The 16,425-nt window shown below is 41.8% G+C and overlaps 1 protein-coding gene across 1 annotated transcript; it reads right to left on the bottom strand.

Moving 5' to 3' along the window:
* Positions 1–5,311: 5,311 nt before the first annotated feature.
* patz1 (POZ/BTB and AT hook containing zinc finger 1) lies at positions 5,312–15,395 on the bottom strand. The gene is made up of 6 exons (XM_070846874.1): positions 14,049–15,395; positions 12,534–12,597; positions 12,241–12,412; positions 9,715–9,873; positions 7,078–7,290; positions 5,312–6,659 (listed from the first exon to the last, which is right to left on the bottom strand). The coding sequence occupies exons 1-6, from the start codon at positions 15,290–15,292 to the stop codon at positions 6,181–6,183; spliced, it is 2,331 nt and encodes a 776-aa protein (XP_070702975.1). The 5' UTR covers positions 15,293–15,395; the 3' UTR covers positions 5,312–6,180.
* Between the last annotated feature and the right edge of the window lie 1,030 nt (positions 15,396–16,425).

The following is a 16,425-nucleotide window of genomic DNA, read 5'->3' as shown; positions in this document are numbered from 1 at the left end:
AAAGATTCCTGACTGCCTTGTCAAGTCTTTGTTAGAGATTGAGCCAGTGAATAATTTGGATGCAAAAGTATTTGCACCACAGGGTGCGACTCCAATTAAAGCTTTAAAGGTGGTGCAGCTCCTGTGTGTATAGAAGGTTTCAGACAGGGGGGTACTTGCCTCTGGGCTCTTGCACCTCAACTCTGCACAGTCAACAATGACTCTCAGATTTGGGCTGAACTGCTGGACTTTGGCAGGCATTGTTTCTCTCACCTGCTCCTGGGTCATCCAGATTTGAATGGATCCCAATGTAAAGTACAAGTAATTGGACCATGTGATTAAAACCCGATTCACAGTAGAAATGCTCACTCCAAATACCTCTGCCAAAGCTCTCTCCTTGAGGCCAGCAGCGACACACAGGCAAAACATGAAAAACTCATCAATAAGCTGCAGCTTATGTCTGGGACTCGGCTTAATGACCCCTGTCTCCACAGTGGCAAGCCCAGTCCTCCTTGCTTTGGACCAGAACACAATCCTAGATGCCGAGGGCTCAATGGATCTCCAGAAAACAAAAAAGATGCGTTTGGACGAGAATCTCGTGAAGTGCCTGAAGTCGGCGTCAGACACACACCATCTATCCAGTAGGGGTCCAGAGAGGGTCGGGCTTGACACCAAATCCGCCAAATCCTCTATTTTTTTCCAACACCTCATCAAGAGCAGCTAAGTAAGAGCAAATAATAAAAAAACTGACTATTTTATATTAAGAAATTGCACTTAAAAAGTAAAATACATTTTTAAAGATAGAAGTTCAATGTTATGTCAGATCATACATGGTCAGTGTGTGTTATATATTACTTTACTTTAATCCTCATTAGTTCACTGTAGACTCTGACACATAGCCTGGCTACTCTAAAATACATTCCATTCTACTGTATAGTATTGGGTTCAATACTCTATATTGATACAATAATATAATACAGTATAAAACAGAAGGCTATTCAGAAGGTTAATGTTTTGGCATTAGCTAATTTGATTCGCCCCCTATACCTAGATCTTCATTCTAGCATACAACCAGTTTCATGCTCAATTGCTCAAGTTTAAAACAAAGCAAACTTCATGTAAATTGGTTAAAAAATAAGCGAGTTACATTTTGTGGTGAACTCTGCTTCTCACATACAGTTCACGTGTGGATTTTGACCTCCCCAATATGGCGGCTGCGCAGATGCAGGTCACGTCAACGAACGCAGCATCAGTGTTTCTACATTGATGAGTTAAACGCCCTCACATTCCTTTAGTAAATAGTGTAATAATGTAAGGTTAAGACAGTCACCTTACTTGCATGCATACATGGACAAAACCTGAGCCTTAATGTTAGCTTGACTACTAGCGTAACTGTTAGCATATTCTAGATGTTGCCTTGTATTGAAAACATTACGTTGTCGGGTTTGTCTAACATCATTTCAGGCGACATAATCTGCAGGGTTAACATTTAAATTGTCGGACTCCTGGAGACTGCTTGTAGCAACTGTATTTATCATGTTTGTTAGCAACATACTAGCTAAAGACTCACCCTGAGGAGGACAGCAGTAGTCATATTCCTGCACCACCACAGCATCAACCCAATCCATTGCACCTGACGCCATTTCCTCCACATCACAACCACCGCTGTTTCCAGCCCGTGTCTGCGGCGCTGGTTTATTTTCTACCCAGTTATTCCAAAGAAATCTGGAGGGGATGGCCTGCGGTTTCAGGTATTTGCGACCAGACTCTGGATGATAGAGGACTTCATCCTCCTGAAAGTGCAAGGCACACACAAACGTGCTGCCTCTCCTCGCGGTAAATCCTGCTCCCTCGGCTCTTCTTATAGACAAAATCCATCTCCTCCTTAAATCTTCGTCAGTGGGAAAACTGTGGAAGGACAAATACGGCTGTTTCCTTTTTGAATTTGAACAATAACGCACACTACATACCTGGCTGCTCCTGGACTCTGCCATTCTCAAACTAGCTATAATCAGGAAGAGACCTCCCCCCACATCCAACACGTGTAGGCGTCTGTATGGAAAGCCCAAAGGGTCAAATACACGCAATTTTGATTTCTAGGTGTTGACAAAACGTTAACAGCATGTTAATCACGCACACACAACGTGTTGTTAAGGTGCCAATATGCTCACATGCTGACGACTGTGTGATCTCAGACTTCAAGCTCAGGTCAGACTGAGTCATGTGACCACTTGTCCAGTTTAAATGAATGAATGTCACAAGTTCCCTTTCTTATTGTTTTTAGCACATAAAATTCAAATATTTGGATTGCACTTGATATGACAAATTCTTTTCATGAAAAGAATAGACAAAAAAATAAGATAGAAATGATAATCGATCAACTGAATTGAAAGTTTGAGTTAGTATAGTTTGCAAGAGCACAAGTATAAACACAAATAGAGGTTGTCCTCCTCCTCACTAGGACTAGTGAGGAGATGAGATTTCGTCTTCAGCATGATGACATTCAACGTCCCCCGACAAACTCTGTAGTCTCGTTTATTCACTTGTTGATCGACTACCATCTTTTTTAAAGCAATATGAATTGCAGTAACTACATTGCCTTAAATTCATTCATAAATGTAACATTAGACTTTTAGACAGTTAAGGATTCATGTTATCTGTTCTTACTGGATAAACGTCCTGGACAACATGGAAGCATAGCGCCCCCTATTGTATGGGAGTAACATTTTCCATATATAGTTAAAGACATCCGCCTCCATCCACATCTGATCCCTCCCCACACTGGATTGATTGTGTCATCATCCATCAGTAATAATTACAAGTGAATCATTGCAAGCTTTTTCAATTGGAATTTATTTGATGCTCATCTCTGTACCAACAAGAGAGACGAGACTCAATAACAGAGTACAAAAACAAATATCTATAGAAAAGTATGCTTATATTGAAATATGTCCAAAGACGTTATAACAAAACATGTAGCTCACATGTTTTAAGAGCGATCTTGTTGAATACGATGATAAAATACCAAGTTGACATATTGTACATTTTCTGTGTGTGTTTTTATACAAAAGTGTCAATGCAAGTCACTCTGTACAATTCTTAACCTTTAAAAAAGAGGACCTTTTTTAATCCACTGCTGTGCACAATCAGTATTTGGAAGGCACTTTGCAACAGACCAAAAGCCGAAAGCAAAACATTTAGGCCTAAATAATCCTCCAAAAAATATGTTACACTTGAGTACCAACAGGAGTGAGAACAAATCATACATCCCAGTGAAGAGAAACACTCAAACAAAGGAACATTATTTCCTTACAGCATCTTCCACTTGTTTTCAAATAATCAACAACAAAACGACCCTTATTACCTTTTAAGGAGTAAATACTAGTGCAGAGTGGATTAAAACAAGGACAAAAAAAACTTGGTCAAAGACATGAGTCGTGCAGCTGGCAGTGTGAGTGCTACCAGAGCAGAGTGACAGTACGGTGAACAGCGAAACTATTACTGCCACCAACCAGTGATCGACATTCAGTCCCCAGCTCAGCCCGCATGCCAGAACATGCAGTTTACACTTTCAATCAAACGGCCATAACTTAACATCCCTCCATATGATAGACAAGGAAAAAAATCTATATATGTACAGGACCACCATTGACAAACACTGATCATATTGGTTGGCTCATATATATTTATATATATATTTATAGTGTGTATATGAATGGTATATACACTTGTTACAATCACAACATAACCATAAATAATATAGGAATGTACTGAATTTAACAGACTAAGTTACTCACAAATAATAATTAAACAGAAAGCAGGAAACACAGATCAAACACAGAAACAGACACACATGAACTCTCTTTTTACAGTGATCACACACACACACACACACACACACACACACCTTCACTGTTGGACTGCGTTTGATTTGGAGTGTGACACAACCCTGACCCATGGGTCAAAGAAAGATGTTAATCAACTGCTGTGCGAGTTCTACGAGAGGTCAATAAGCTAAAATACTTTATTTTGGATACTTTTATATTTGTATTTTAGTGTCAAACTCTTCTTGCAAATGCCAGCACCGCTTTGATGCCAGTTTCCTCTAATTTCTGATAGTGATTGCTTGGTTTGCGTTTAAGTAACTACAAAACCAAGACAATGTGTGTCATGATTGTAAAAGGGGACTGCGATTGCATTTTTGATTGTGTTCAAACCAAATTTAGCTTTACTTACAGGGGACAATCTTCACATACAATTTGTTTCTGATCAATCACATCTTGTCAGATGTTTTTAAGATGTAAAACCAATTCAGCATCTAAGAAATGTTTTCATTAAGGTGGACGTAGAACGAGATTTCAAGTGGAAAGTAAAAAGGGTGTGAAGCTCCCATTGCTTATTGATTTGGCCAATCAATTAAGTCTGTTCTCTTCACAGGAATGTTTTGGATTCAATGTTTTTTAAAACACATTTTCACTATAAAGACGCCCAGATGGATAGCTTGTGCTTTAACCTAGCGACTATTAGTGCAAACACAAGACGTGTCATCTACTAATAGCACAAGCAAATCTGACAGGAAATGAGTGAGCGGTACAAGAAGTGCAGGCGATAAAAAAACATGGGAAAGTTAAAGTGAGCTTAATTATTTGACTCTGTAAAAGTTACAAGTCAGTCCAGAGGCTGTTGGATCAGGGTGCAATTCCTTCTCGCCTCCTAGCTGTTGCACAGCACACACATAACCACACATCTCCATTCACCATAATTTAGAGTGAAAAATGGTCAAAAATTTGCAAATCACAAGAATTTTGTTTGACAATTTAAAAAAAAAAAAACTGTACACAAAACCAAGGGCATGAATAAGTTAATAAAATATATTCTACATTTCTCAAAATATATACTGAAAATATACCTGACCTTAGTCCCTGTTTAATGTACACAACTGATTTAATACCTAACAAAAAAGGCTTGGAAACCTTGTCATTGTTGGGGAGATACAAAGCTCATTCCTAACAAGCTCAAGGCATGTTTCAAGGCAATAGTTACAGGTTTAAAAAAGAAAATCATTTCCAAAAGGATATTCCTGTACACAGTCAAGATCATAATAATAATGGCTTTCCTCTCCTAAACTCCGAAATGTTGTAATTCATTATACATATATTTGCTTAAATAATGAAAAAACAGATAGTTCCACCAGTAGGACTACAAGCATTGTTAAAAATCTGACAGCTGTAGTGCTATTGGAGCTTTAATAAAAGGTTTTTTTCTACTGACACTCTCTAATAGCATTTCTTCTTTTTCATTGTTTTTCCATTTGTGAATTTGCTATTGGCGGTGATACACAAAGCCCTCTGCTGTAATTTTCTTTTGTGAGGTAGCTTAATTATCTACTTTTGTTTTCTAGCTGAAATTATTTTTTGCCAGCTTTTATGGTGCCAGATGAGTTTTGTGTGGAAGTTGTTAAAAGGTTTTAATCGGTGCATGTTTTAAAAGTGCTCCTTAATTGTAATCCTGTCAATATTAATTCATTAAAGTCCTCGACAGATATAAGTGTCACTCAAGCAATGACACTCTCGCTATGAAGCCGAAGAAAATTATTCAAAATAAACGTGTCATGAAATATGCCGCGGGCCTGTTAGGAATGCTTCTTGGATTAATTAACATTCAAAGAAAACCTTCTAAATGACTGAATCACTGTCCTTAAGAAAAACAAAATCCTTCTTAAATGACACAGAGAACATAAATACAGAATTCACTAACGGACAATAAGTAATTACTTGTTTTAAGATTGCAGTAAATAACTCATCTCTTGTCAAGAAACATTTGTGCAGCTAAGAAAGCTCAATGCACACACACACACACACACACACACACACACACACACACACGTAAGCCAAAAACAAACAAAGCATACCGTACATAACTTCAACAGATCCACATCAGATAAAGGAAATAAAGCCTTCATGTCATTTCTTTAAAAAGAAAAATACACCGTACTTGCACTTTTCATACTCTGAAAAAAGTAGAAAAAGTAGGAATCGTATGGCAGTCCGTGACAAAAATGTCAGATACACATTAAGCAATGTAACAAACAGAAAAAAGTTGTCTTGAGGCAAAGTTATTCCCAAATACAGAGCATCTTCTCTGGGCAACCCGGCTTTGTCCTAAGAATGAGAGGCTTTGCGAAAAACCTTAGCAAATGTGTCACTTCCCTCCAAAGTCGATTCCACTTTGACCTGCCTCAGCATCCACCAGTGAAGAGGCAAACGCTGACTGGACTATCTGAAAGCCAAATGACTCGAGCAGAGACATGTTTTGTTGAGGGGAGAAGGGGGAGGTCAGGGAGGGGGTCAGCTCATTTAAGCCTGACCCTGAAACCGCCTGGGCCTTCTGGGCTTTGTGAACTCTGTGCTGGTGTTTGTTGAGGTAGGACTTGGTGCGGAAGGCCTGACCGCAGATGCCGCAGGTAAACTTCTTCTCAGGGTCCGTCTTGGCTTTAGAGCCCTCTGGAGACCCCAAGGTCCCCGCAGAGGCTCCGTTACAGGCTAAAGAGGGCATCTCGAGCTCCGGCCCGTCAGGTTTGTGTGGAGATTTCAGCTCGTCACCGTTGGACAACTCCCCAAATGAAGGATCTGATTCTTCTGACTCCAGATGAGGACATTTCCCAGCGTTTTCCTGCCCGTCTGTGGTAAACAGAACATGGATAGGATGGCGGAGAGCGAGACAGAGAGAGGGGAAAATGGGAGGAAAGGGAGGCGTGAATTAGGACAAATGGATTATAAAACAGGTTTTGTCAAATACAACTTTAATCCAGTAGCTGGTTGGCACCTGCAAAACATTACTTGAGAACTTTAGTGAGAAGGCACCAAGCACAAGTAGAACAAACTGAGACAATTAATTTTACACATCAATCACCATATATAGTAAAAACAAACAAAAAAACAGACACAGTTCCTTCAAAATGTGGCTACAGTATTTAACTATACAATCATCTATCTCAGTCCATTTGCCCAGTGTCCACTGACAATTGCTGCACTCATCCAACAAGTGGGCAGTGCTAGCACCATGCCCCCACCCACCCTCCTGCTGGACTGTACTGACCTGCGACAGGCCCATGGACGGGGAAGCCAGGCAACCCGCCAGAGCGACACTCCCAGAAATATGGAGCCCCACCTGCCTTCCCCATGAGCAGCTCAGGCTGCAGGCCCATGGCTGGAGGGCCAGGCTGGGGAAGAACGGGGTGTCCAGAGAGCCCATGAAAGCGACCCTCTGCCTCAGACGAGGTGAGAAGCAGCTGGCGACTGGCACACAGGTCTACACATCACCCGGCCAGGGAGAAAGGAAGGGGGAGAGGGGGCAGACATGACAGGCCGGCGGAAACCATATGGACAAAATTACCTTCATTTCATCACTTGTGTTTGAAATGCTGTCTGTACACAATGCAGGGCTAGGTATGTTGCCTTGTTTGAATAGATCTGTGTTGGTGAATCTCATTACTAAAGCTATCAGTGATCAGTAAATGATCTTTTTCCTCTTTTCCCTTCCTGCAAATACCAAATCACTGAACTGTGATTTGTGATGTAAATAATTATTGAAATAATTGACTAAAACTTGATATTTGTGAAAAAAAACATGGATGTGAATCATCTATGTGACTAACAAGCTACATTAATCTGACAAAATGACATAAATTATGTGTCATTTGAGTACAGACCTTTGTCACAGTTGACGGTTTGACTTGGTAAACACAGGCGTAATTAAAAACATTAAAAATGACACTGTATGTAAGTGTAGCACTGTGAGGACCCTGCTAGTGCGCATGCTGGCAGAGAGTCATCATTAATGTTAATAGTTACACCTGGTTGTCCTGCTGTAACATGTCATTATATCCCTGTGAGGAAAGCCCATACTGTGTATAACAACATATAGTGTTTAGAAACTGCAGTATATACAGTGACAGTACACACGTCTGGCCATGGCTATTTCCAAAGATGAATCTTATTTTCAGCTTTTTTTGTGCTCATGTGTCTGAAGAGCTTTGTCACTCAGAATTAAATCATTAAAACCAAGTGAGTGCCAAATCCTGTGAGTTCCCAGCTCACTTCATGTGTAGCGTTCAAATATTTAGCCTCTCTCTGTTTCAGTAATTAGCTTTATTGAAGCTGGTGGTTCAGAGCCATGCTTGGTAACTGCTTATTCGATATGTGACAGTCAGTCAAATCCAAACTGTTGTCCACAGTGCTGACGGAAAACACATTAATGCTACTGTAGCAAGACGTCTGCTCATTTAGTGACACTCAAACAGGACGAGAATCTGGGGAAATCACCGCAGAATGACACCACAACCAATTATCTAATTATCCTCTCGTAGCTACAGGAACGCCTCTCTTAAGCCAATCAATCTTGAAAATAGGCAAACCTACATAACAGCATGACCTGAGCAAGCAAATAAAAATTATAATAATGCTGCCCAAAGGACACGCGTGAAAAACATGACTAATCATTTGATTATATTTTTCTGTTATCTGTGAATATGTGTGTCGTAGTTTGACAAGTTTTTTGTCACAAACTTGCTGGCAAACACTCTGGAAACCAAAACTGATTTAATATTATAACATCCTGGATCCTGAAGTGGCTTGAAGGAAACTGCTAAACCACTAACTTCTAATACCTATTAAGTCTCCACTTGCCAAGAAATTATAAAAAGGTCAGTACTGCGCTAATTAATTTGTATTTGTGGAACTGAGTGTGACAGTATCACTAGTTAAAAAGAGGCTTGTTTCTTTAAATACCTCAAAAAGCTAAAAGAAATGATAAAACTAACATCTATTGAAGACTATATGTTAACAGCACCTGCTGCATGTCTACCATAATGCAATTTATTGTTAAATAAGTGACAGAGCATGATCAGTTTTAATGATTTACTAGGTGGCACATAACCTTAGTTTGGTAATTGGCCGAATACCATATTTATCAATGCTCTCAGCTCATGTGTTGTCTCATTCAGGTACAAGTACAATCAACACACAAAGACTGTCTTCCATGTTTTTTTTTGCCAATCGTGATCGTGGCCGTGGCTCACAGGTCACTGTGCACTGTCTCTATACTACTGCTGCTGCTGCCCCAAAAAATGGCACAACTTTACAAGTTTCAATGAATCCAGAGCAAATGGAGTATACATTAAGACGATCATGCAACAACTGTGCATTGTTGAACAACTGCTGACGGACCAGCCAAGCAGAAACAGACACCATTAACCATACGATGCCATGGCCATGCTGGACAGACACACACATACAAAGAAAAAGCAGAAGTGACTTAGCACTCAAAAGTCATCAACGATGAAGTCTAGACAACCTCCACCCGTTCAGTTGCTGTATGTGACCCTAGGAACTGTCTACATTAAATACCCAATTCCCAAAAAGTGAGGTAATAGTAGAGAAAATCTCCTCAGAGAGGTGTGCATTGCTTCCAGCTGTCTACCTAATTACCACTGAGAGGTTCTGTGTACACTGCTTCATCTGGATAAAAGACCCCCACAGTTAGCTAGCAGAAACACAAACCAGCACATGAAACTGCACACAAGTAAATGTTTCAGCAAAAGCTTGGCAGCAGAGGTTGACGTATGCTCGTGTTTTAAACATACACAAAGATGCAGCAGCATGTTTCTCCAAAAAGCAGCAGAGCAAATGAAAGCCAGAAACATGAAAGTTTGGGATGGGGCGGGCGGCTGCTTGCCTTCCACTGAGCACCGGCGTCCCATGTGGTAAGGGTTGCCGTTGTGCATCTGCAGTTCCCCCCTTGGCTCAGGGAAGGTGTGCATTGTGGCAGAGGGGGACAATGGAGAGCCATGGTGTGTCTTTATATGCACCTTAAGGTAGGACGCAGTGGAGAAACCTGGGACCAGAAGAACAAAGAACAAGGCAGTTGTTTGACACACTCGAGGCCTTGGCGATGAGGAGGGGCATCCTGTTAGACCATGACGGGCTATTTGATGTCAGCAATCCGACAGATGTCCTCGTTGGTCTGACCAAAAATAACTCTGGGACATTGATGATTAATGGAGGGGGAGTTAAATTAATGTCCATCACTCATCTCTCAACAGTGAAGAGCGTCACTATATTGCAGGCAAGAGGCAAAAATTGATCTTCCTGTCTTGAGCAAACGTGTGACTCACATTATAAAGAGATGTTCTGTAAGAAATAATCACAGTACATTTAACCTTGTTTCACTCTTTGGTTGTAAACTAATTCATCTGCAGGTACACAAGCAGGCTATATTTCTGGTAGCTTATAAGGTTTCCATGAAAAAACACCTCAGCAGATGTATTTTGTTTTAACTCAGCTTCTCTCCACTGTCTTGGATTGTATTTATTTATTTATTGTCGGTTCTTTTATCTTTTGCCCTTTAATCCACTTTATCCATCATTTCGGCTGCAGTTTTTACATTTCCCATTTCTTATCTTGTTTATACTCGTACTTGTAAATGTAACATTGCTCTTATTGTCTTGTGCACAAAGCGCACTTGTGTAAATCAGAACACTTTCATTGGACCCCAGTATAAATGAAGGATGTATCAGTGAAGAAAAAAGGTACGGCCAGGGACGGACTCTAGTGTGTATGCTCCATAAGCATAAAAAAAATAGACGCCTGGGAAAGCCTGAAAAACATTCTCAGTGTGAATCACCAAGGACTTATGCACAAGATAAAAGCACATTTCAGACATATTTGTCATATTTAGTATGTGCATTTAATAGGGGTGCATGATTATGACCAAAATGATGATCACAATTATTTATATTTATTAATACCAAGATCACTATTTTTAATCACCATTATTCATTGATTTTAGAGTTATATTTTATTGCACTGTCACATTTAAATAGTCATAACATTGCTTTCACCTCCATGTTGTGCAACACTCCTGCTAATGTACAAATCTTTACATCAGAATCAGACTGCTCCTTATTCACAACACATCTCCTAGAAGCAAAATATCAACAGAGTTGTACCAAAACTTTTAACCCAAAATTAGAAGGTGACCTGCTGTACATTGTGGCTTTTTTTGTGGATGTCTGCGTTGGCGCTGAGGTATTGTTACCAAACAAGTTAGTCGTCTTGCTTGCTGTCAGGCATTCTTTGCATTTTTAGTTCCTGCTTAACACCACTTGCCCTGAATCTGACTTTTTTTTTTTTTTTGATTTTCTTGTTGCCCATCTGCTCTCTGGCATAAATTACTCTTCCACTTTCAACTCTCAACTGCAGAAGCAGCATCCAGGAAATCTTTGCACAGGCCACCGCTGCAGGGTGGAGCAGCGGCATGACAGCTCCCCAAAAGTGAAGCCAAAACATCTTGATCACCTGTTTCTGGCTGTCAGCTTAGGAAGCGCTTGATTTGATATGCGGTCGAGTTGTCTCAGAGTGGAAAATGCATTTGAAACGTCAATAACGCAGTGGATAATGTTCACTTAATTGTGGGAAGCACCATCAAATCAGGAAGCAAGGGGGGTGTTGGGGTGCTTCCTTTTGTTATACTCCCTCCTTTGTCTGGGCAGAAAATAAACATTAACGTCAAATACATTGCAACTTTTTTACAACCCATTTCAGTGTTGATGGAAGAAATTATACCACCAATTTCAGAAACTGAGAAATAATAGCCTCGGTAGGTAGATATCTCGTTCATACCGACAAATTAACAAAAAAGAAAGACACAGTGAGACAGAACACGCAGAGGCTTCACTTTTGTCTGGAAGCAGTGGGATGTCATCAGAAAATCCCTTGACAGTGCTAATAATTTCCACTTTATCAATTCTTGTGAGGTAAACAATAGAGTTAATGACATGCACGGACGTGTTTTATCTGCTATGTCACTTGCACTCATGGCATTGCCAGATCGTGGTTCAACATTTGCACACGAGTCAGCTCAGATAATGGAGCTTCGTTATTATAGTTTGCATATAGTATGCATTCACGTCACACCGATGACCTTCATGACAGCGCTGGGATATACCTTTACAGTACAAATGACGTAATTCCAAAAGAAAAGTATATCAATTGCAATGGCGTGAACATAAGTCCAGACCGTTGTTACCTTTCTAAACACAGCAGAGCCAATCAAATACCAAAACCAGACAACAGCAAAGTTTTTATGCTCCGAGTGTCCATGACTTCAGTCCCGACTGAATGTGTGTCTGGACGTGGGACAGAGGCGTTTCAGGGGAGCTTGTAACAGTGTGATGCACGCCGAGGTACTTAAAACAATTACCTTTGTTGCAAATGCCACAGTAGTTATGCGTTCCTTCACTGTGTTTCTTGAGGTGGTCCGTCATGTAGGCAGCTCGCAGAAACTTGCCACAAACTTTGCAGGGGATTTTGTCCTCATGGCATGCAAGGTGTGACCGGAGGCGATCTCTTGTAGCAAAGGAGGCATTACAAATCTGAAATACAGAAATTAACATGTTGACACCTTTCTCATATATTATAGTATAAAACCTCCATTAGCTTTGTTTTGTTTTTTTAATAATATATGAACTCTGATATATAGATCCGAAACATTACCTGGCACTTGTGGGGTCTCTCTGTTGTGTGAACCTGTTTGATATGTCCATTCAGGTGGTCTGGTCTGAAAGAAAAAAGGAAATTAACTTTAACAACATTAATAACAAAAAGTCCATCTATGACTAACTTATAATACATTGTCACAGATCTGAAGATGCTAAAGTCACAACTGAATTACTTACTGAAGAGTAGCAACTTAAAGTAAGCATAAGCACTCGAATGGGTGTTGGACTTTGCGTGCAAACCAACATGTGAAATGATCACCCCTAATATACACCACATGCTCAGTTATTCACTTGTGACTTTGTGACCACGGATTCACATCCACATCGTCTTCATGTTTACAAGTATTACATTTGTGTGGAGTCACTACATTCATCTTGTAAAATATCAGAGGCTGACTGATGTACTTTGCCACGTGACGGTCACATCGAGAAAAAAATAGAAAACAATAAAATGTAAAAGTAATGCAGCACAAGTAAGCGCTTTACTTTGGGGTTAGTAACTGCAAAATCTATTCCTGGTCGAGGTACCATAGAATAAATGAAGTGACAAATTAATTTGATATATTTTTCTGGTTCAGATGTCCTTCTTCACTGTGGAAAGGGACAACACTGTTGCAGCCAAACACAAGTCAACTACATGACATAATAAAGAAGTATTAATAACAGTCGTTAAATATGTTGGAAGAGTTCCAAAAATAAAAGCAAATCTTACTAAATATATTTTTTGGCCTTGTATTGGACAGACAACCCGTAGTGGAGAGGCAGACATGAAAACTGTGGATGTGGTTATGTGGCATGCACTGTAACCTTTCAGCTGCCAAGCGCTAATATAATGAATCCAAAAACACTCTCCGTGGTAAGGGTTGTCTTCATTGTAGTAAACCAACTACAAGGGACTGGAGTTAGCATGCAACTATTAGTGACTTCCTTTCTTTTATCATCTGCATGCATTTCAGCCTCCAAAGCAGTAGGGGGTGACAGTGAGTCTGCAGCAGGGCCTGGGAACACTGAGCCTGGGAAACTGCCTGGTATGAGTGGTTGAAGCCAAAATTACACAAATACACAGATGACAAGTTAATCTGGAAGAGTTGTGCAGTTTTCAAACAACAGAAGCTGAAAAGTTTGTGTAGGACAACAGTTAAGAGCGTGCTAGGGTTTGCAGAGAGTGGCCTTCTGAAAATCACAGACAATACAGATGAAGCAGGGCTGACATGATCTGCCTCCATCAGTTTCTGCTTTGTGGTTTCACCGTTTCGTGGCTGTGAGTGCTCACTTAACAGCTCCAGTTGCTCTCCTTTTAGATACTATCTCGTATATCTCGTATACCTTTTAGATATCTCGTATGCAGACTGGCACCTATGATCAGAATGATAAACAACACTGCAAACTGTGCAGGGTGTCCTGGATTATTTGGGAATCCGGGGCATTGAGGCACAGTGGCAGCGTTGTTTTTCCTACACCTCCAAAACACGGGACATGCAGTCAGTGTAGAAAATCAAGGTAAACTCACCGTGAAAAACCTTTTCCACAGCTTTGGCACACATACGGTTTGCCCACTGACCCGTCATGGGACCGCACATGGTATGACATCCTGTCCTTGCGTTTGAACCGGAGTCCGCACACATGGCACGCGTACGGCTTCTCTCCGGAGTGGGAGAGCTTGTGTCGGTTCAGGTGATAAACGTCGCGGAAAACTTTACCGCAAATGTCACAGCCGACGTGCCGTCTGGTCCTCTCCCGTTTGCGGCCGTTGTCCAGCGTCAGCCCTCCGTGTAACTGCACGCCGTTTTCCACCGACCCTGGCTGGGACATTAAAGAAATGCCGCCCGCCGCTGACAGGCTGTCACCGACGCTGTTTACACCGCCGGTGTTGGCTCCGTGCTGCGCTTCGTGGTTCTTCAGGCGGGATGCCTCTGTGAAAGCTTTCCCGCAAGTCCCGCAAGGAAACAGCCCATTGTCTTTCTGGGTGCTGTGATTAAAGTGCACAGCCTCCACCGCCGCGCCAGCCTTCTTTGGTCTCCCCCTGCTCCTCTTCGACCCGGGGGAGCCAGCGTCGTGCTGAAACGCGTTCCCCGGTATTTCCGTGGATGGGGACACGGGCAGTCCCTCGACGGGCTCCAGCATCGGCACCGACGTCTCGCCGCCGTCCTCCAGCAACACGACGGCGGCGTCTCCGCCACCGTCCACATGCATTTGTGCATTGTTAGCAAAGCTTTGACCGTTCACCAGCATTCCCGTTCCGTTCACCAGATCCTGTGCCACCGGGAAGCCCAGCTCCGTGGCCCCGGTGGCCTGGAAAAGGCTGGCGTCTCCTCCCCGTGAGGTCGGGACTAGGATCTGCACGTTGGACTGTTTGATCACCTCCTGGCATATCTCGATGACGGACCGCATCAGGAGAAACTTGGCAGCTGTCATCAACTCCGGGAAGCACTCCAGTCGCACCACAATCCTGGAGGTGTAGGCGAAGTCCAAAACGTCTTTAAAAACTTTCGGGCTGATGGTGTGCATCTCCAGCTCCTTGGCGTCGCCGTCGCCCTCCGTCTGGCGGCTGAAGACCGACTCGAAATACTCGCTACAGGCGGCTAACACCGCTTTGTGGGCAGGGAAGCTCTCCTCGCCGACGCGTAAGACCACATCGCAGAACCTGCCTCCATCTTTCCTCTGAATGTTGAGGTTGTGTAGCATCTCCGCACTGTGCTTGCTCACCTGGTAGGTGTACGAAGAAGTCCAAGACGGCTCCGCTACCTTCTCCATGCCGAATTCATCCAAGTAACAATGGTTGTTAGCGACAACGGTGGGAGAAATGACGGGTTTTTGTGTGAGGATTTCGCTCAGCTAGCTACAGGATCCAACACCAGCCGCCCCTCCCCGTCGTTTTAGCATCTAACGTTAACCGTTAGCAGTAGCAGCAGGGAAAAATGGCAGCCCCCCAGCTTCCTGTGAACTTTGACCCTGGTTTCTTCAGGGGTGGGGGTCGCTCTTGGTTTGTGGGGACAGATAATATATATATATATATAAATATAAATATGCGCTCCTCTGGGGGGTTTAAATGCTGGTAGTGTTTGTATTAATGCTGCTTTCATTTCATGGCAGTCACACCAGAGGAGTGGAGCTCCAGCACCGCAGGGGTCCTTCATGTCTTTGAGCCAAAATGTGAGCACGCAGGTCTCTTCCTGCCTGGTGCGTTTGTGGTCGGATGGGGGAGGGGGCTTCACATACACGGAGAAAAAAAAATCCCCTCTGCTGCAGCCTGTGAGCCCCATTCAACACACATGTGCAGCATAATGCTGCACAAGTCACTCAAGGTTAACTTCTGGCTTCACTACAAAGGATACTTGTAAAATTAAATATGAACGAAATCAAATGAGTAGACCCTCATACATGTATAACCCTCTATTATTGATAATACCAACCTCTAATATCTGCAGATATGAATTAATGGTTGACTATCACTTTGGGGAGTATTTGTTTTTGCATAAGTGTGATACATTTTAGAAATCAGTTTTTAGATTAAATCTTAAAATCTACCACTTACTTTGTCCAGTTCCATACACATGAGAGCAAGATATTAGAAACTTAAATAACACAATCCATTTCCACCACTGGCTTAAGTAATACAGTTGAATCAACATCTGTGTCAAATATTGAACATAAGCTTCACCTAGATAGGATTTAATCACAGCCCATTGCATTGAACTGGAGCCTGATCAATATTGATTTGAGGCAGATACTTTTTTTTTTTTTAAAAACACACAATGAAACCCATGAGGATCCCTTGCATGTGATTATCAAAAGGATGCACAAAGATGTGCATTTTAGAAGTTTCAAATGGCGAATATTTCTTTAAGACCTAAAAACACCTTTGACATGTCTCAATTATTGATCTA

The sequence above is a fragment of the Pempheris klunzingeri genome, chromosome 2 (genome assembly GCF_042242105.1).
Source record: "Pempheris klunzingeri isolate RE-2024b chromosome 2, fPemKlu1.hap1, whole genome shotgun sequence".
Lineage (NCBI taxonomy): Eukaryota > Metazoa > Chordata > Actinopteri > Acropomatiformes > Pempheridae > Pempheris > Pempheris klunzingeri.
Note: the sequence above shows the minus strand (reverse complement) of the source record. Positions and strands in the feature narration are given on the sequence as shown.